Source organism: Leucoraja erinacea, chromosome 5 (assembly GCF_028641065.1).
Source record: "Leucoraja erinacea ecotype New England chromosome 5, Leri_hhj_1, whole genome shotgun sequence".
NCBI lineage: Eukaryota > Metazoa > Chordata > Chondrichthyes > Rajiformes > Rajidae > Leucoraja > Leucoraja erinaceus.
This window is the reverse complement of record NC_073381.1, coordinates 21,047,753-21,068,018: the sequence shown is the minus strand read 5'-3', so window position 1 is coordinate 21,068,018 and position 20,266 is coordinate 21,047,753. Positions and strand designations below refer to the sequence as shown.

The 20,266-nt window shown below is 45.8% G+C and overlaps 1 protein-coding gene and 2 long non-coding RNA genes across 3 annotated transcripts in view; 2 read left to right on the top strand and 1 right to left on the bottom strand.

The window, feature by feature from the left end:
- The window catches only part of bmp5 (bone morphogenetic protein 5), a 140,738-nt gene extending 129,298 nt beyond the window's left edge, over positions 1-11,440 (bottom strand). Inside the window, exon 1 of the mRNA XM_055635220.1 lies at positions 10,559-11,440. Coding sequence (XP_055491195.1) covers positions 10,559-10,967 — 409 coding nt within the window. The 5' untranslated portion in view covers positions 10,968-11,440. The remainder of the gene's footprint in view (positions 1-10,558) is intronic.
- Positions 6,237-9,018, top strand: LOC129697026 (uncharacterized). The gene is made up of 2 exons (XR_008723435.1): positions 6,237-6,690; positions 8,070-9,018. It is a non-coding gene; the product is annotated as an uncharacterized LOC129697026 (long non-coding RNA).
- LOC129697025 (uncharacterized) lies at positions 10,716-16,779 on the top strand. The gene is made up of 3 exons (XR_008723434.1): positions 10,716-10,850; positions 14,211-14,494; positions 16,483-16,779. It is a non-coding gene; the product is annotated as an uncharacterized LOC129697025 (long non-coding RNA).
- Positions 16,780-20,266: the final 3,487 nt, after the last annotated feature.

Below are 20,266 nucleotides of genomic sequence, written 5' to 3'. Positions count from 1 at the left end.
GCAGGCAGATTATTCAGACTGATTCACATGGGACTAGTGTAGCTGGTACATGTTGGCCGCTGTGTCACAAGTTGCGCCGAAGGGCCTGTTTCCACACTGTATCACTCTATGACTCCATGACTATTCTACAACTTTTTTTAAGAAAGGTGGGAGAGAGAAAACATGGAATTATAGACCAGTTAGCCTGACATTGGTGGTGAGGAAGATGCTGGAGTCCATTATAAAAGATGAAATAGCTGCACATTTGGATACCAGTAACAGGATCAGTCCAAGTCAGCATGGATTTATGAAGGGTAAATCATGCTTGACTAATCTGGCATTTTTTGAAGATGTAACTAGGAAAATGGACAAGGGGGAGCCAGTGGATGTAGTGCACCTGGACTTTCAGAAAACATTTGATAAGGTGCCACATAGGAGATTAGTGTGCAAAATTAGGGTACATGGTATTGGGGGTAGAGTGCTGACATGGATAGAAAATTGGTTGGCAGACAGGAAATAAAGAGTAGGTATTCAAGAGAGAGCTTGATAGGGCTCTTAAAGATAGCGGAGTCAGGGGATATGGGGTGAAGGCAGGAACGGGGGGAGGGGGGTTACTGATTGTGGGTGATCAGCCATGATCACATTGAATGGCGGTGCTGGCTTGAAGAGCTGAATGGCCTACTCCTGCAGGTATTGTCTATTGTCTATAACCCAGCTACCCACTGAGGGAAATTGACAGCAGCAAATTAACCTACCAACCTGCACGTCTTTTGGGATGTTGGAGGAAACCGGGCCACATAGGTGAAACCCTCGCGGTCAAGGGGAGAACATGCAAACTCCACACAGGCAGCATCATAGACGAGTTTCTGCAGTTGTGAGGCAATGGCTCTGCTAGCTGTCTGTTGCATTTTCCAATGCAGTAAACAGAGACAGGCTGGTGAGAAAGCTTTTAAGCGGAGACTGGTACATCACCAGCCCTTGGTCACAGGTGAATCCTGTAGGGCAGGGGAAGGATATTGCCAGCAAACCTTGGGATTTCTGATGAGCTGTGAGGGGAGGAGATTTTTCACACTCCATTTTCAGGTTACTTTTATTTCTGATCCTTTAAGGATTACAGGTCAGGTCATAAATGGAATTAAATCAAAATCAACAAACCTGCAGATTCTAGTTATCTGAAACAAAAACAGACAATGATGGAAACGTCCACACGTTCAGCACCATCTGTGGAGAGAGAAGCTGTCAGCCTTTCAGCCAGGGTCCCCGTGTCAGAACTGGGCAAGAAGGACAACCAGTGAGCAACAAGTGTTGGTGTCGTCTAGCCTGTCTGCCATGCTTCACCACAAGCAACACATTAAACGGGCAAAGTCACTTAATCTGATTTCAACTACTACCAAGTGCCGGGGGAACTCGGCAGCATTTGGGGAGCAGGGAATGGACAGGCAGTGTTTCAGGACGGGACTCTTCTTCAGACTGCGGGTTCTTGCTGGTTTCAAATCCTCACTCGAAACTCTACCCGTTTCATCTCCTTCTTTCGATGCTGAGTTCCTCCAACGCTTAATACCTTGTTCAGATTCCAGCATCTGCAGTTTCTTATGTCTCCATTTAACAGCCACCTTCTCATCTGGTCTCACCCTATCCGAGATTTGGAAAAAGAGAGAGATCTACAATAATTATAGACAGCATAGAGTAAATGAGGTGCTTGAGGAGTATAAAGAATGTAAAAAGAATCTTAAGAAAGAAATGAGAAAAGCTAAAAGAAGATACAAGGTTGCTTTGGCAAGTAAGGTGAAAGTAAATCCAAAGGGTTTCTACAGATATATTAATAGCAAAAGGATAATGAGGGATAAAATTGGTCCATTAGAGAGTCAGAGTGGACAGCTATCTGCAGAGCCAAAGAGATGGGGGAGATATTGAACAATTTCTTTTCTTCGGTATTCACCAAGTAGAAGGATATTGAATTATGTGAGGTAAGGGAAACAAGTAGAGTAGCTATGGAAACTATGAGATTCAAAGAAGAGGAAGTACTGACACTTTTGAGAAATATAAAAGTGGATAAGTCTCCAGGTCCGGACAGGATATTCCCTAGGACATTGAGGGAAGTTAGTGTAGAAATAGCAGGGGCTATGACAGAAATATTTCAAATGTCATTAGAAACAGGAATAGTCCCCGAGGATTGGCGTACTGTGCATGTTGTTCCATTGTTTAAAAAGGGGTCTAATAGTACACCTAGCAATTATAGACCTGTTAGTTTGACGTCAGTGGTGGGCAAATTAATGGAAAGGATACTTAGAGATAATATCTATAAGCATCTGGATAAACAGGGTTTGATTAGGAACAGTCAACCTGGATTTGTGCCTGGAAGATCATGTTTGACTAATCTTCTTGAATTTTTTGAAGAGGTTACTCAGGAAATTGATGAGGGTAAAGCAGTGGATGTTGTATATATGGACTTCAGTAAGGCCTTTGACAAGGTTCCTCATGGAAGGTTGGTTAAGAAGGTTCAATTGTTGGGTATTAATGGTGGAGTAGCAAGATGGATTCAACAGTGGCTGAATGGGAGATGCCAGAGAGTAATGGTGGATGGTTGTTTGTCAGGTTGGAGGCCGGTGACTAGTGGGGTGCCACAGGGATCTGTGTTGGGTCCACTGTTATTTGTCATGTACATCAATGATCTGGATGATGATGTGGTAAATTGGATTAGTAAGTATGCAGATGATACTAAGATAGGTGGGGTTGTGGATAATGAAGTAGATTTTCAAAGACTACAGAGAGATTTATGCCAGTTGGAAGAGTGGGCTGAAAGATGGCAGATGGAGTTTAATGCTGATAAGTGTGAGGTGCTACACCTTGACAGGACAAATCACAATAGGACGTACATGGTAAATGGTAGGGAATTGAAGAATGCAGGTGAACAGAGGGTTCTGGGAATAACTGTGCACAGTTCCCTGAAGGTGGAATCTCATGTAGATAGGGTGGTAAAGAAAGCTTTTGGTGTGCTGGCTTTTATAAATCAGAGCATTGAGTATAGAAGTTGGGATGTAATGTTAAAATTGTACAAGGCATTGGTGAGGCCAATTCTGGAGTATGGTGTACAATTTTGGTCGCCTAATTATAGGAAGGATGTCAACAAAATAGAGAGAGTACAGAGGAGATTTACTAGAATGTTGCCTGGGTTTCAGCAACTAAGTTACAGAGAAAGGTTGAACAAGTTAGGGCTTTATTTGGAGCGCAGAAGGTTAAGGGGGGACTTGATAGAGGTCTTTAAAATGATGATAGGGATAGACAGAGTTGACCTGGATAAGCTTTTCCCACTGAGAGTAGGGAAGATTCAAACAAGAGGACATGACTTGAGAATTAAGGGACAGACGTTTAGGGGTAACACGAGGGGGAACTTCTTTACTCAGAGAGTGGTAGCTGTGTGGAATGAGCTTCCAGTGGAAGTGGTGGAGGCAGGTTCGTTTTTATCATTTAAAAATAAATTGGATAATTATATGGACGGGAAAAAAATGGACGGTTATGGTCTGAGCGCAGGTATATGGGACTAGGGGAGAATACGTGTTCGGCACGGACTAGAAGGGTCGAGATGGCCTGTTTCTGTGCTGTAATTGTTATATGGAGATATTCCCTTTGTTCTCTCTATCCATCCCCACCTTTTCTGCCATCTAAAACTACCTTCTGTTTGCTCTTTCGTTGTTCTGATAAAGGTTCCCAGACTTGAAACATCAGCTGCTTTTCTTTCTCTGGGCTGTTTCCAGCACTTAAACAAAACCACGCATGGACTCCGCTATCCATAGATGAACAGTTGTGTTACAGTAGCGTGCAGGGTAATCAGGGGTTACCTCGCCTCCATCCCCACTCCGCCCCTCACCACCACCCACTCCCATGTCCAAAGATCCTTGCATCTGCTTTTGATGCACGTCCTTCGCCAGCGAACATCATAGAACCATAGAAAATAGGTGCAGGAGAAGGCCATTCGGCCCTTCGAGCCTGCACCGCCATTCATTGCGATCATCTTAGAATGTGCGGGTTGTTCGACCTTCACTTCATGTAAAAGGTGTACAATTTCACCAATGTTTATGACCTGTTTCCTCAACTAAAGTAATACTTCGGTTTGTACTGGGTTTACATTTTACATGTGGTATGATAAGGAACTAAATATATTTCTCCAGGCAGTTGGCTCCCAATGGATTGTTTTATGGTAATCATATTATTTTGAAATATTATTTATCCCAGTTGCAAGGCTTCGAATTAGAAACGTGTGATACTTTTGGGGATCGCGGGCGGGAATTGGAAAAACATATTTCTGAAATAAAAAGTGTATTCCCTCTTGTGCAGTTATTTATCGGTAAAAGGTTGCCGTCTGGTTTCACCTGCCTCGATATCCAGGGGAAGGGAGCGGGTAAGGAAGGGGCCATAGGAAATGAGAGGTTGGCAAAGGAGGCTGTAAAAAAAAGAAACATAGAGGTAAACTTACAACTATCCAAATCTGAAGGAAAACACATTGTGTGGAAGAAAATAAATCAGGAATGGCAACAATACTGGGAACAGGAGACAAAGGGGAGACACCTCTATTCGCTACAAAACAGAGTGGGCATTACAGCAAGAAGAGGGGGGAACAGGAGGGAACAGGTAGTATTAACAAGATTGAGGATAGGACACACTCACCTGAACAGCACATTAAAAATATTGGGAAAACACCCTACTGGGCTGTGTGAGGAATGCCATCAACCAGAAACAGTTCAGCATGCCCTAGTTGCATGTAGGAGATATGAGACAGAAAGAGGATTTATGATCATTGAAATTAGGAAAATTGGATTGACAGAAATATCAGTAAAGAACATTCTAGAGTGTGGAGGGAAAGGAAAAGGAATAAAGTTGTTGTTTGATTTCTTGAGGGCCTCTGGGCTTATAAAACAGGATCTAATATAAAGACGTGAGTACTGTGGAATGAAGCCAGAAGGTGGCAGCAATGCAACATTGCGGATGCCGGCTGCCGTAAAACTCCAAATAAGAAGAAGAAGAAGAAGAAGAAATGAGAAGCGAACAGAGCAATGCACCACCCCCACCACTTGTCTCCTTTCCATTTTTTTCTCCTCTCACTACAATCAGTGTGAAGAAGGGTCCCCACCCGAAACATCGCCTGTGCGTGTTCTCCTCTCCGGGAGAGGACCACAACCTAGGTTTCTTCCGCTGCTGCACATTGGGGGGGCAAGTGTGCCCCTCAAACGAGGGTAGGGATATCACCCTGGGGGGGGGGGGGGGGGGGAGCAAAAGAGTGCCGTGGATGCCGGGTATAGTTATGGTTTGGGGGGGGAACACTGCCAAATAGAACGCTAACCAATGTTAGTGCTGACCGCAGAGAACATCGGAGGAATTGTGCACAGTTCCGGTTTTGTACACATTGTTTTATCCTGAATACATAGAAACATAGAAAATAGGTGCAGGACTAGGCCTTTCGGCCCTTCGAGCCAGCACCGCCATTCATTGTGATCATGGCTGATCGTCCCCAATCAATAACCCGTGCCTGCCTTCTCCTCATATCCCTTGACTCCACTAGCCCCTAGAGCTCTATCTAACTCTCTCTTAAATCCATCCAGTGATTTGGCCTCCACTGCCCTCTGTGGCAGGGAATTCCATAAATTCACAACTCTCTGGGTGAAAACGTTTTTTCTCACCTCAGTCTTAAATGACCTCCCCTTTATTCTAAGACTGTGGCCCCTGGCCCTGGATTCGCCCAACATTGGGAACATTTTTCCTGCATCCAGCTTGTCCAGTCCTTGAATCTCGTGAACCTAAGCTGCACTGCCTCAATCACAAGGATGTCCTTCCTCAAATTAGGAGACCAAAACTGTACACAATACTCCAGATGTGGTCTCACCAGAGCCCTATACAACTGCAGAAGAACCTCTTTACTCCTATACTGAAATCCTCTTGTTATGAAGGCCAACATTACATTTTATTTTGATTAATAACAATGTTCTCCAAAGATGCTGCCGAACCCGCTGAGTTCTCCAGCGCCTAGGTATTTTGCTCAGGAAATCCAGCATGCAAATCATTGAGTCAACGCTGTAACTTCGGCCGAAGATAGACACAAAATGCTGGACATAGTCTGAGAAAGGGTTCCGACACGTAACGTCACCCATTTATTTTCTCCGGAGACCCCACCTGACCCGCCGAGTTACTCCAGCATTTTCTGTTTATCTTCGGTATAAACCAGCATCTGCAGTTCCGTCCAATGTAGTTTCTGGCCACTGGCCACTGCCAACCATCAACCACCCATTGACACTAATCCCCATTTATTCTCCCTACATTCTCATCAACTCCCCACACACCCCCATTGCACCCTCACCTGCACACAGGAGGCAATTGACACCGGCCAATTAACCTACCAACCTTCACGCCTTGTTAAAGGGCTCTTTAATATCTCTCTCTCTCTCTTCCAATCCCCACTCAAAAGCCGGACAAAATTGTCCAGCCTGCTGTGGGCCATACGGGGAAGTAAATTCACGGAGCCTTGGCCGTGAATCTTTGATCAGTCCGAGAGCGGGGCTCGGGGCTCGGAGTTTGAGTTGGCAGCCTCGGGCTATCGGTCATGGGGGCGGGACGGCAAGTGGTGGCCGATGGCCCCTGGATTACAGAAATGCTGTGATCCGAGTTTTCCTGGTTGGGGACTGTGAGGAGTGACCGGACATTTGACCTACGAGGAATGTGGTATGAGACTCCTTAATTATGGGTTCGGGGGAGGCGGGATGATTCACTTCCACGGGGGTGCTGCTGAAGCAAGCATTCACCTCTGCCGCTTACATTCCAAGTCTCCTGCGCTAGCGAAATATGGCCATCAGCGATCACTTTTAAAGCAGGCTCCCAACCCTGATGGAATTCCTCGCCAAATGCTACATGACCAACTATTCGGCCCTTGTGCTGAGTCCATTCCCATGTGGGTTGTTCTAAATGTTTAAATCACATCGCTGACCGTTCACCTCTCCCTATGTCCGCACTCCCTTCATGAAAAGGTTGATACCAATCTACCGCTTGTTCGACCGTAGAGAAAATTCAGCATGGCCTTCGAGTTTTAGTAACTTAATGCAATCTTCCTATTCGGCCACAGTTATGAAACAGTAACTGTTTACTGTTAAGGGACAGAAGTTTAGGGGTAACATGAGGGGGAACTTCTTTACTCAGAGAGTGGTAGCGGTGTGGGATTAGCTTCCAGTGGAAGTGGTGGAGGCAGGTTCATTGGTATAAATTAAAAATAAATTGGATAGGCATATGGATTAGAAGGGAATGGAGGGTTATGGTATGAGTGCAGGCAGGTGGGGCTAAGGGAAAATAATTGTTCGGCACGGACTTGTAGGGCCGAGGTGGGCTGTTTCCGTGCTGTAATTGTTATATGGTTAAAGGCAGCACATAATCACCGCTGCATACATTTCATAATCACACAGATCTTTTCAGTGTCGAATTTTATCTAAGCAACAACAAAACTAAAGCTATCTATGAAAAGATATGTTTTTTCTGCCAATACTTTGAAAAGAACGGAATGAAAGGGTCCTCTTTATCGAAAGGTCCCCGTGAGTACTTAATAGCAGGTGATACTGTTCCTACCATTAATGTTTTGAATAAATATGTAGGAAGGAACTGCAGGTGCTAGTTTACACCGGCTAGACACAAAACGCGGGAGTAACTCAGCGGTACAGACAGCATCTCCGGAGAAAAGGTATAGATGACGTTTCGGGTCGCGAGTTCGGGTCTGAAGAAGGGTCTCGACCCGAAACGTCACCCAATCCTTTTCTCTGGAGATGCTGCCTGACCCGCTGAGTTACTGCGGCTTTTTGTATTTTGAAGTAACGTTGATATGACCGAACAGTCAATTCCATTACTATAAATGGATTGCTTCATTCACTATTAAAAATCTGCACGCATTTCCCACTGCGCGAACAATGATGTGGATAGAATAAGCTGCGTGGACGTTATTTCAACATTGAGAGCGTTCCGTTTGATTCTGTAAATAATTGTGGTGCCAAGTATCATAGCAACACGTCAATTTACAGAACCAGCCCTGTTTTCTAAATTGTTGCCATTTACCTTTCCAGCTGGTGCCGAAACAAGCCTTCGTGTGTTTCATTATTCTACGCCTCCAGTGATGAAACCAGATATGCATCTCCCGTACAGTTTCAAAGAATGTCCACACTCCGCCCAAAAGTCTATTTAAAGTCCACGTTTAAAATTAAATTTCTTAATACTGCTATTGGTAAACTGGAAGTCAATCCAGTTTGTGCCTTGTTACCGTGAAGGTTGGTTTTCAAGTAACCCGGGCAATATGTTATATTTCAAAACTCTCAAGTAATTACAGACTTGTCAGTGATTTCAGCGAAAATTAGGAATCGCCGGAGAAGCTTTGATACTTAAGGGGGTATTATCAATTCTTACAAGTAAATGCTATTCATCGATTTGTCTTTGTAGAATCGGCTACTGATTATAATGAGTGACACTAAGGAATGTAGACGGCCCTTAACTCGTTGAGTACAAAAGTTCTTTTAGCTTCGGGGGAAATAGAATGGCAACAAAATGAAACTTCACTTCACCGCCGCCTTTGCTGGCAGCGTTGGCGAATTCATGGGAAATCATTAGAAGGGATTGAAACGGGCAGATTGCCTCGAATTCTCCAGGGGAATCATTATTCGCGTTTTTTGGTAATAGACACCTTGCGAACTGTTTTAATTTAGACCAACATGACACGCTTTAGCCCAGGTTATGAAAGAGTGTGTTTTCTAAACCCACTAAATTGGATATAAATAAACGGCTGGTAGACATGTGAGTCAAAAGCACAAAACATGCCAGCGGAAACCAAACAAACCTGTATCGGTTGCGCTCTCCGCTTGCGAGACGGTTCCCTGTATATAAATGGTGGCAATGAAGTCGCTAATTAAAGTGAGTTGTTTGGACAAGATACTTGCACAGGCATCGCCACAGAAAAATAGCGACTTCTTGTCGAGTTATTTATATAGCATACACTGCGATTTGCAATGCACAGCCGGCCACTAGTCTAAAGATGTCTTTTCAAAGAGAATACAAGATTATATCAAGCTTATTTTTTTTCATCAACCAAACTCCAATAAACACACCGTTGCGCGGAATGGTGCAAGTTATGGTAAACCAAATCCTTGAAACACATTAAAAAGGGAAGATACTCATTTATTTGGGATTCCGCATGAGGTTAGCCTTTAACTTCAGCGCGAATTGTTCCGAAACCAAGTGGTTGTACAAGCAGACTCTTATTAAATCTGGTATTCTGTGCTTCTTGGACTACTTAGATCGCCTCTTCCCTAAGATAAAATGTACGGTACGGGGTTAACCTTGTGCTGAGCTAATCCTCGGCGACCTGTCTTTGATTGGGTTGAGAACGCGAGCGAAGATGTGGGACTGAAGATTTGGTGCTGTCAAGAATCAAAGACCTTGCTCACAAAACTACCCTGGAGATAAGGAATAAAGCGCTGACCCTGTTTATATAGAATGCATCTTTCCTCATCTGTTGACATCTGTTGAGGAAGTCTGATCCCTGTTATTATTATTACAACTCGCATTGACAAGGAACATAGCCTCACTACATCAATTGGTTTTTACTGACAAATACGTTTTTGTTTAAGTATATACACACTAACTCAATTTACGACTGGCGAGTAAACATAAGCCTGCAAATACTTCCTGCATTAGGAGAGAATTCTCCTTCAGTTCGACAATCTCTGACAGAATTTTCTTCTCAACTCTATTTTACGCCGGATCTTGCCGTTATGTTGGGAAGAGTTAGAAGAGTGTCTGACCGCGGTTTCTTTTTTAATTAAACCCCACATCGCGTTATGTTTATCAACGATTTGCAAACACTTTGAAGGCATTTTTTTTTCGTAACTGACACCGCATTCATCATTCAATCGCTCTATAGAATGGGGTGAGAAAACCTCATCGCAAAGAAACTCATTTCTGTTAACAATAATTATAAGATTAAATAATGTGCACGACCGGCGTTCAGGATAATACCTCTGACAGTTCTTATTCCTGACCGAAGCGTTTTTGTTTTGTTCACCGATGGCGCAGGTGCTAAGTAACCACCTTCATTCAAACCTATTGTTATTTGTTTTCACGACAAGTCACTGCAAAGTTGTCCTCCTCTCTGTGACAGGAGCTTTTTGCAATGCAATGAACAACTTTTTCGGAAAAGGTGCAGCAGTAAACGGTCTCACACGTCGGAGAAAGCGAAGATTTGAAGGGAAATTAAGTAGAATATTAGCTCTCGACAGATAAATGTGGATATAGGCTCGCAGACAGAGAGACAGACAGAGAGACAGAGAGACAGACAGACAGAGAGACAGACAGACAGACAGACAGACAGACAGACAGACAGACAGACAGACAGACAGACAGACAGACAGATAGATAGATAGATAGATAGATAGAAAGAAAGAAAGAAAGAAAACAACAAATGTTGCCAATGCCACCACGGCCGGGAACGCGAGTGGTAACGCGGGCTGCGAGTTCGCACACTGGTCTCGCGTTCGAGCGGCGGGGCAGGGAGGGAGCTAGTTACCTAGGTTGACGAAGCTCATGACCATGTCAGCGTCGTTGAGGAAGTTGGTGTCGTGCGGGCTGGCGAGTGATGGGCTCTGTGTGGTGAGCGCGGCGTGGTAGGGCAAGGCACCCCTGGCCGCTCCCCGCTCCGCCTCTTGCTCGCTGGACATGGCGTTGTACAGATCCAGCATGAAGAGCGGCGCCGACGAGCCGTGTTTGCCCACCGAGAAGGGCCTCGGGCGGTGAGGCAGCCCTAGGATGGACAGAATCTCCCTCTGGATCTCCCTCCTCTCGTGGTTCCGCAAACGCCGGTAAATGAAGCTGGAATGGACGTGATGCTCTGCAAAATTCCCCTCGGCGCTTCCCAGGAATACACAAGAGACGAACAGCAGTCCCACGCTGGCCTTCCACAGACCTGATCTGTTCATTGCAGTAATGTCTTGGGGGGGTTTTGTTGGGTGGGGAGGGTAGGGGGTCAATAAGTGCGGTGACTCTGGCCGCTGTGTGCCCGGCGGTTATTCACTCACTCACTCACTCACTCCAGTCTCTGCTCACTTGCCCCTCTCATGAAGTCGCGCTCACCTCCACCAGTTAGCTGTCAGCGGCCGGTGTGTTCATCTCGCCTCCCTCAAAGTTGCGCTCTTTCCTTTCTGAGCAACGAGTCCTCGCGGTTGTTATCTGTGTCGCTTCAAACTACAATACGCCGGCGGCCGCTGGATTCCCCAGTCGCCTTTCTTCCAATATTTTTTTTTACAAAGGGCAAGTTGTCTGTGCCTCGCCGTGCCCTCGGTGTTCAACTTCAAGCGGGGCGGCGGTGCCAGAGCGCGTCGGTCACTGGATAGTCTCTCCCTCTCTCTCTCTCTCTCTGAACTGCACGCACCGCTCTCTAGCCTGTAGCTGGCGCAAGTACCGCCAACCCTCTCCCACCCCCCACCCCTCCCGCCGCCCCTTCCCTCGTGGGTGCAAGTCCCGGGCCGCCCTATACTCGCAACCTCTGCTCCTCTCTCTCTCCCTCCCTCTCTCCAGCCTGGATTTGAGGGTTGATTTAAACCCCGGGACTTAAAAATAGTGAATGTATTCCACAGTAATCACGCGTTTGCAAGGTCCCGTCACCGAATGGCAAGAGACAGGAGGCTTCGCAAGTTGGGCTGATTTTTTTTTACCACCCCCTCCCCATCGGCACTTTATCTTTTGACGAATTAGCCCGGGGTAACAACGCTGGGCTTACGATTTAAACGAGATGCGGTCTCGCAGTTGGATTCGGGGGCTTGGATAGATGCGCCTGTAGACACCGCACACGAGGGTCCCCACCCGCCCAGGGTCCCCACGCACACGAGGGTCCCCACCCGCCCAGGGTCCCCACCCGCCCCTCGTTTCTAAACCGACTCGGCTTTCCCGGCCAGCGGCGCGGCGCTACCTTGGGTCGCTGCTCCACTCGCGGAAAGTCTTCCTCCAGGTGTGTCAACGTAAAACCACGGGGAAGTCTCAGCAGGTCAGGCAGCCTCCGTGGAGGAAGAAACAAGTGAACGTTTTCGCCCCGTGCGGCGCATCGGCCAGCATCGCCTCACTGTGAATGAATGTTAACTATCGCAACGTTTAGGAAACATTTAGACGGGTACATGGATAGGACAGGTTTAGAGGGATATGGGCCAAACGCAGGCAGGTGGGACTAGTGTAGCTGGGACATGTTGGCTGGTGTGGGTAAATTGGGCTGAAGGGCCTGTTTCCATGCTGTATGACCAAGACTCAATCTCAGCCACAAGGGGAGCCGGCCTCCGTGATTCGCTGGGCACTGCCTTCAAGTCCCCACCACCCCGCATAAAGTTGACGGGAAAAGCTGGAGTAGCTCAGGGGGTCAGGCAGCAACCCTAGAGAAAAGGAATAGGTGACTTTTCAAGTCGAGACCCTTCTTCAGACTGAGAGTCAGGGGAGAGGGGAGCGAAAGTTTCATACTACAGCTTTTTGTGTCTATCTTCGGTGTAAACCAGCATCTGCAGTTCCTTACTACACATAAAGTTGACCGTGTTAGGTATTCAGACAAACGTCAAGGATCATTTACACCCTGGCCATTCCCTCTTCTCCCTTAGGGTAGGACACAATAGTTTGAAAGCCTATACCACCAGATTCAGAAATAGCTTCCTCCCTGCTGTTATCAGGCTACTGAACTGAGGGTGTGGTCCTGATCTCACAACATACCTCGTTGTGGCCCTTGAATCCGTACTTTCTTTGTCACTGCTCCGATAAAATGTTGGGACAGTATATTCTGCACTCTGGTATTTTCTCTTTGCACTATCAGGTGAGAGGGGGGAAGGTTAATGGAGATGTGGAGGGCAAGTATTATAGACAGAGAGTGATGGGGGCCTGGACTGCATTGCCAGGGCTGAGATTATCGTATCACACACATGATAATCTCAGTCAGTCCCCACCACCCTACCATCACCAACTTTCTTGTAATGCCACAGGTCATTTTGTCTCCCTTTAAGTACATCTCAAATTTCTTATAGGAAATGAAGTACTTTGGAAGTAGAGCAAAACACAGTGTTGGAATAAGCAGGTCAGGCAGCATCTCGAGAGGGAATGGATAGGTGACATTTTCTTCAATCTTCTTCAGTCTGATGCCTACCCTACTGGGTGTCTCCAGTGGTTTGTGTTTTGCTCAAGATTCCAGCATTTGCAGTTCCTTTGTTTCTTCTTTGGAAGTGTGGTCGCAGATACAATATATGAAATTCTGTCAATCTGTTCATTTCTTTCCTGCCATTTTATGTATTGCTGTTCATAACTTGGCCTAATTATAATGGATTCAAGTTTACACCAGAGTCAGTGCCATGGGCAAGGCCAACAATAATGGCATTAATTAATAGGATACATGCAGAGATGATTAACGATGATGTTGCCAGGACAAGGGCCTGAGCTATGGAAAGAGGTTGAGCAGGCTGGGATTCAAGAGGATGAGGCTCGAGGATGAGGGGTGATCTTATAGAGGTGTACAAAATCATGAGAGGAATAGATCAGGTAAACGTACAGGGTACCTTGCCCAGCATAGAGGAATCGAGAACCAAAGGACATAGATTTATGGTGAGAGGGGAAAGGTTTAATAGGAACCTGAGGGGCAACTTTTTTCACACGGGGTGGTGGGTATATGGAACAAGCTTTCGGAGCACATAGTTGAGACACATACTATCACACAACATTTGGGCAGGTTCATGGATAGGCCAAACGCAGGCTGGTTGGACCAGTTTAGATGGGACATGTTGTTCGGTGTGGGCAAATTGGGCCGAAGGGCCTGTTTCCATGCTGTATCACTCTATGACCTATCCCACTTTCTGAGCGAGTCACCTTTGTGATACAACATGAGATGGAAGCAGAAACTCCTGAGCTGAATGCCTTCCTCCACGACTGCCGGGTGGGCAGTTCCGATGTTTGGCGACGTGAGTTATATTATGTGTAGATTTGCTCACAGGATGTGTGTATCACTGGAAAAGGCCGCCATTTATTGCACCTCTCTAATTACTCCCAGAACTATTGCACATTGCTGGGTCAGACACAGGCCACACCAGGTGAGAACAGCAGATTTCCTTCCTCAAGGATAATAGTCAACCAGATGGGCTTTTTTATAACAGTCTGGTGGTTTTATTGTTATGATTACTAATACTGTTTTATTTTAATTCCAGATTGATTTAATTACCCAGCTGCCATGGTGGAGCCTGAACATATGCCTCTCATCTATCGCCCAGTCCCATAGACACTGGTTTGGAAGTGAACCACTAGCCTGCAACGATTCAGGACTGTGTGTGACTGGGAAAACTCGAAGGTCCCCATAAGCCTGTCCCTTTGGGCATTGGAAGCCACAGGCTTTGGAGGCGATGTTTTTCATTTGTTTTGTTGGAGAACTGGGCATCAGTAATAAAGCCGACATCTGTCGCCGCTGAACTGCATTTCAAAGGACATGTTGGAGGTAACACATTCTCCAGTTTTAGTCACACACACGATAATAGACTGAAGAAAGGTCCCAGCCCAAAACGTTGCCTATGCATGTCCTTCAGAAATGTTACCATACCTGCCTAGTTACTCCTTTGTAAAGCAGCATCTGCAGTTCCTTTTTCTTTCCTACCTCCAGTTCCCCCCCCTCTAATCTCAGTCTGATGAAGGGTTCTAACCCTAAGCGCCATGCATCCTGTTTCTCCAGAGATGCAGTCTGACCTGCTGAGTTACTCCAATGGCACTGAAGCTGAGTTACACCAATGGCAACTTTGTGTCTATCTTCAGTTCCTTGTAGGACAATAGATTTCCTTTATTGTAGGTCATTGATAAAGGTCATGGGTTTTTGCAACCAATATTACTGAAACCGTTTATTCATTTCAACTTTTGCTTTGTTACTTGAATTTACCTTCTCCGCTTGTTGTGGTGGAGCTCACCATCCCATTAGCCAGGTCAACAGCATTGAATACAAGTCCTTTGATTTATTTTGCTCCTAGACCCAGAAGATAGCATGGTGATATTGAAGAAGCCCCTGGAGAATTGCTGCAGTGCATCATGTGGGCAAGATGATGTAGTTGTGAGTGAGTATTTGGGATGAATGGGTTAGCAATCAAATGGTTGCTTCATCCTGGAGTTCCTGAGCCTTCTGAGAGGTATTGGCAAGTGGAGAATATTCCATCATGCAGCTAACGTCTGGTTTGAAGGTGGTGGAAAGGCTTTGGAGAGTTAAAGGGTGATTGATACATTCGCTGCAGTACACTCAGCTTCTGACCTGCTATTGTGGCTGTAGAACTTAAGAAGTTACCTACATAAATGTCTTGTCAACGTTGAATCACCCCCATACCCTTTGCCCTCCACCACCTCACAACAGCGTGAAGGTTGATGAGAGTCGATTGTACTCCGTTAGGAAGATGATCATTATCTAGATGTTCTTTACACCCATTGGCCTTTGGCTGAATGTTGTCCAATTTCCACTTCATGTCATCAAACCTAAAATTAGTTTAGAGATACAGAGCAGAAACAGGCCCTTCGGCCCACCGAGTCCGTAGCAACCAGCAATCCCTGCACATTAACACTATCCTACACACACTAGGGACAATATATATTTATACCAAGCCAATTAACCTCCAAACCTGTTCTTCTTTGGAGTGTGGGAGGAAACTGAAGATCTCAGAGAAAACCCACGCAGGTCATGGGGAGAACATACAAACTCAGTACATACAAGCACCCATAGTCAAGATCAAATCCGGGTCTCTGGCACTGTAAGGCTGTAGCTCTACCGCTACTCCCCCCGTGCCTATAGACCGTGCAAGATTAACATGATCAGCGTGAGATGGATCAATAGATCGCTGGCGAATTCATGGTGTATCTCTAAAGTGACGAACCTCGTATATTTAAAGCAACAAAATGGGAAGGGTGATACAAGGAACTGCAGATGCTGGATTGTGAAGTAAAACATAAAGTAACCCAACCGGTCAGGCAGCATCTGTGAAGGGTATGGATAGGTGACATTTTGGGTCAGGACCTAACTTCAGCCTCAAATAAGTGTTAGTGGGGAAGGATAAAATGGCTCAATTTCAGTAATCCAACTGTTTTTACAGTAGAAGGTAAAGTTTCCTTTTTGGTTACACCAATGATCCAGGTAGAATTGGCTGAACGAGGTCAAAGAGTCAATGCATTTTTAATGTGACTGTGTTCACCTAAATCCACCTGTGTTTGCGGTGAAAAAAAGTGAAGGATGATAGGAATAGCTGCACGTTTTAAGAGATTGGAAGAGGTTGCATTGATCAACACGGGAAGTGGCCTGAGCTTCTGGTGCTGCCAGAGAGAACAATGAGGGTCATGCCATGGATAATGCTCCTCTCATTCCGACTCTTCCTCATCTCTCATATCCCTTCTCTCTTGCGGAGAATGAAGATGTACACTCCTTACTTCGAACTTCAACCCAGCTGATATTGTTTTCAGGTGCCCAGCGACGTGTAGCCACCCAGCCAGTGGCTGGAGAAGAAGGAGAATGTGCTGATGTCGCAGGGTTGGAACGACCCGGAGCGGGAGCTGTACATCGCCCAGCGCGGCTTCATGGCCGTGGGAAATTCCAGCGCCCGCCGGGGGCTCCAACATTGTGACTTTTAGTCCGGGAGCGGGGCCGTAAATCGCCCGGCATGGCCTAAAATGGCCGTGGGACTTAGCATCGCCCGCCTGGGGCTTGGATATCGGGAGAGAAATGGAGAACAGGGGAGAGAAAATACTTTGCCTTCCATCACAGTGTAATGGATGGTTACACATCCCTCTTAAACACAGTGTAATGGATGTTTGTGTGAATTAAATTGTGTGTATGTCTGTAGGAAATTGTCTTTCTTTGTATGGCTGTGGAAACTGAATTTCATTTGATGCCTCACTGAGGTTCAAATGACAATAAATGGTATTGTATTGTATTGTATTGTATTGTATTGTATTGCATTGTATTGATGAAGACACATCAGCTCTTGGATCTTGCAGCCGCTGGCTCTGTTGGTATTTCAGAGGCTGAGAGAGTGGCGGGATCAGTGTGAGATGCATCAATAGATCACTGGCACAATGAACAAAGCTGATGGAACCTGTTGCACCGCCACCGGAGACAGGGGTCGATGCCCACTCTGTGGAGTTTGCACGTTCTCCATGTTACCGAGTGGGTTTCCTCTGGATGCTGCGATTTCCTCTGGTATCCCATAGATGTGCAGGTTTGTAAGTTAATTGGCCTTCTTTAAATTCCCCCCTAGTGTGTAGGGAGTGAGTGTGAAAGTGTAATAACATAGAACTAGTGTGAATGGGTGATCGATGGTTGGCGTAGAATCTAAGGGCTGGTTTTCACGGTGTATCTTTCAATCAATCAGTTAATCAAACACCTGTCCAAATCCCTTGGAGCTAGGGCAGTGGCAAGGTTTAGTCGTGCCTATAATGGTTGGAAGTGAAGATGTGTACAGGAATTAGTCAGCAAAATAACTCTAACCAGGTTGTTCAGCTTTAACGCTTAGCTACAAGCTGTTGGCACTAACTTACACTAAGTGCCACCTTTGGTCCAGTGTTGAATCCCAGTGGTCTTCAGCGAGACTGGAGAATCTGCTTCACCTCTCAATGAGCTGTTTCTGCCACCCTTTGTCATCCTTGTTGGCATCAGAGTGAACTCCTCTTATGGAGTTGAACTCCTCTTATCATGATCAGCCATGATCATATTGAATGGCGGTGCAGGCTCGAAGGGCCGAATGGCCTACTCCTGCACCTATTTTCTATGTTTCTATGTTTATGGGTTGCCGCAGTGTCGGGGTGACATTGTACAAGCCCAACATCCTTCCTCAGTGGTACACAAAAATGCTGGAGAAACTCAGCGGGTGCAGCAGTATCCATGGAGCGAAGGAAATAGGCAACGTTTCGGGCCGAAACCCTTCTTCAGACTAATCCTTCCTCAGTGCCCAGCTAACATGTAATGCTGCTACACATCCATTGCAAGAATGTGAAGTCAGTGTGTGAAGTTTACTTTAGACTTTAGAGATACTCCATGGAAACAGGTCCCTCAACTTACCGAGTCCGTGCCGTCCAGCAATCACCCCGTGCACCAACAGTATCCTACACGCTAGGGACACTTTAGAGTTTACAATTAACCTACAAACCTGTACTTCTTTGGAAGTGGGAGGAAACTTGAGCACCCGGAGAAATCCCACAGGTCACGGGCAAAATGTACAAACTCCGTTCAAACAACACCAGTAGTCAGGATCGAACCAGGGTCTCTGTTGCTGGTGTTGTAAGGCAGCAACGCTACCACTGCGCCACCGTGCCATCCTAGTTTTCGGTCAACAAATGTGCTGGTAATCCTCAATTCGAATATGCGTGCTGTGCAACACACTGTCATGATTACATTAGATGACAGTGGTAATTTAGAACTCAAAGAGGGTCAGTTTTCATTAGAGGTTTCTTTTCAGCACAGACAGGGTATGTGCTTGACTACAAGAACTTATTGCCAATGCTAGTTGACCTTGAGAGGCTGAAGTCAACTACCTTCACCACAGTGAAGATCGACATTGTTGCCCTGTGTTGTTGTGTGGTGGAATCTGGAGAGAGTTGATGAGAATGTGGGGAGAATCTGTTTTTGACAAGTCCTGTTAAAGTGCAATCAACAACCTTAAACCTTCCTGAAATTCAGGTTTTGTACAGCTGATGCTCTTGCCATTTTATTTCAGAGGGCACTTGAATTGTTGGGTCTGGAATCACAGAAAGGGATGATAGACTTCCGTCCCTAATAGACACTAGTGAACCACTGGGACTTGTAGAATGATCTTGTGGATTTATGATCACCACTCTTCAGCCAAACATTTTATTAACAGCTTCATTTAATTACCACACGACAAATGGATAACAGATGGAACAATGGTAAACACCAAATAATTTGTAGATGCTGATAATTTGGGAGCACTCATCCCGTCTCAGGCCGGAAACATTACCTCGTTTCACAGCAACCTGTTGAGTATTTCCAGCACTGTGCTGGAACTCCGTGCTGGAACAAGGTGTTACAGATGCAACAGATGATGCAGGTATCAAAGTGTACAAGTTCCCCACCCATAGATCAGTCTGAAGAAGGGTCCAAACCCGAAACGTCATGTATCAATGTTTTGCAGGGATGCTGCCTGACCCGCTGAGTTACTCCAGCACTTTGTGTCTTTCTCGGATCAAAATGTGACGTCTTTTGATGCAACCATATGACAAGAACCAATGGAATCAGAAGGCTCAGGGTCCAAGTCCTGCCTTAAACAATCGAGTGAAACTAATGTAGGCCTCGCTGCTCGGTGTCATCATTCGTATGAGACAACTTGGGCTCACAGACCCATGGAGATTTACATTCCCCACGACTAAATTATTTTCATTTTTTTCCCACGTGCACCATACCTATACCCGTATAGACTTCTTTCTCTTAGATAACAGACTGCTCTCCAAAATCAAATCCAGCGAGTATCATAGCATCGTAATATCAGATCACACTGCAACCTCCCTCGATCTCCACTTTCGTAAACGAACTAACCCCTTTAAACAGTGGAGGTTCAACTCCTCATTATTAGCAGAGGCTCACTACATGCAATTCTTGCACTCCCAAATCACCTTATATTTTGAGCTGAATGACTCGCCGGACATAGAAAGAGGTATACTCTGGGAAGCTTCAAAAACCTATATTAGGGGCCAACTTATCTCTTTTGTCTCCAACCTGAAAAGAACCGAGACGTCCCAAACGGCAGACCTGTTACAAAAAATAAAGGACATTGATGACAAATATGCATCTGACCCAGACCCTAACCTTTATAGAGAATGCCTTAGGTTACAAACAGACTTTGACCTCACGTCTACTAATAAAGCTAAGTTACGACTGCTTAAATCTAGGCAACATTTTTTTTTAATCTGGGGATAAAGCTGGGAAGCTTTTGGCCCATCAGGCCAGAACCGAGGCGACTTCAAGGCTAATTCCAGCCATTAGATCCAGCTTAGGGGAGATTCATACTGATCCTCTTACAATTAATGAAGCATTTGCTAAATTCTACGCTGAACTATACGTTTCCGATTGTCCTCCCACTGCAGGTGACATGCTCAGTAGTATGACGTTTCCCCGAATTGATGATGAAGCCACGAGAGACTTGGGTGGTCCCATAACTGTCACTGAGGTCCAAGCAGCCATCACATTGCTGCAAAGCGAAAAGTCACCTGGCCCTGACGGCTTCACTGTAGAATA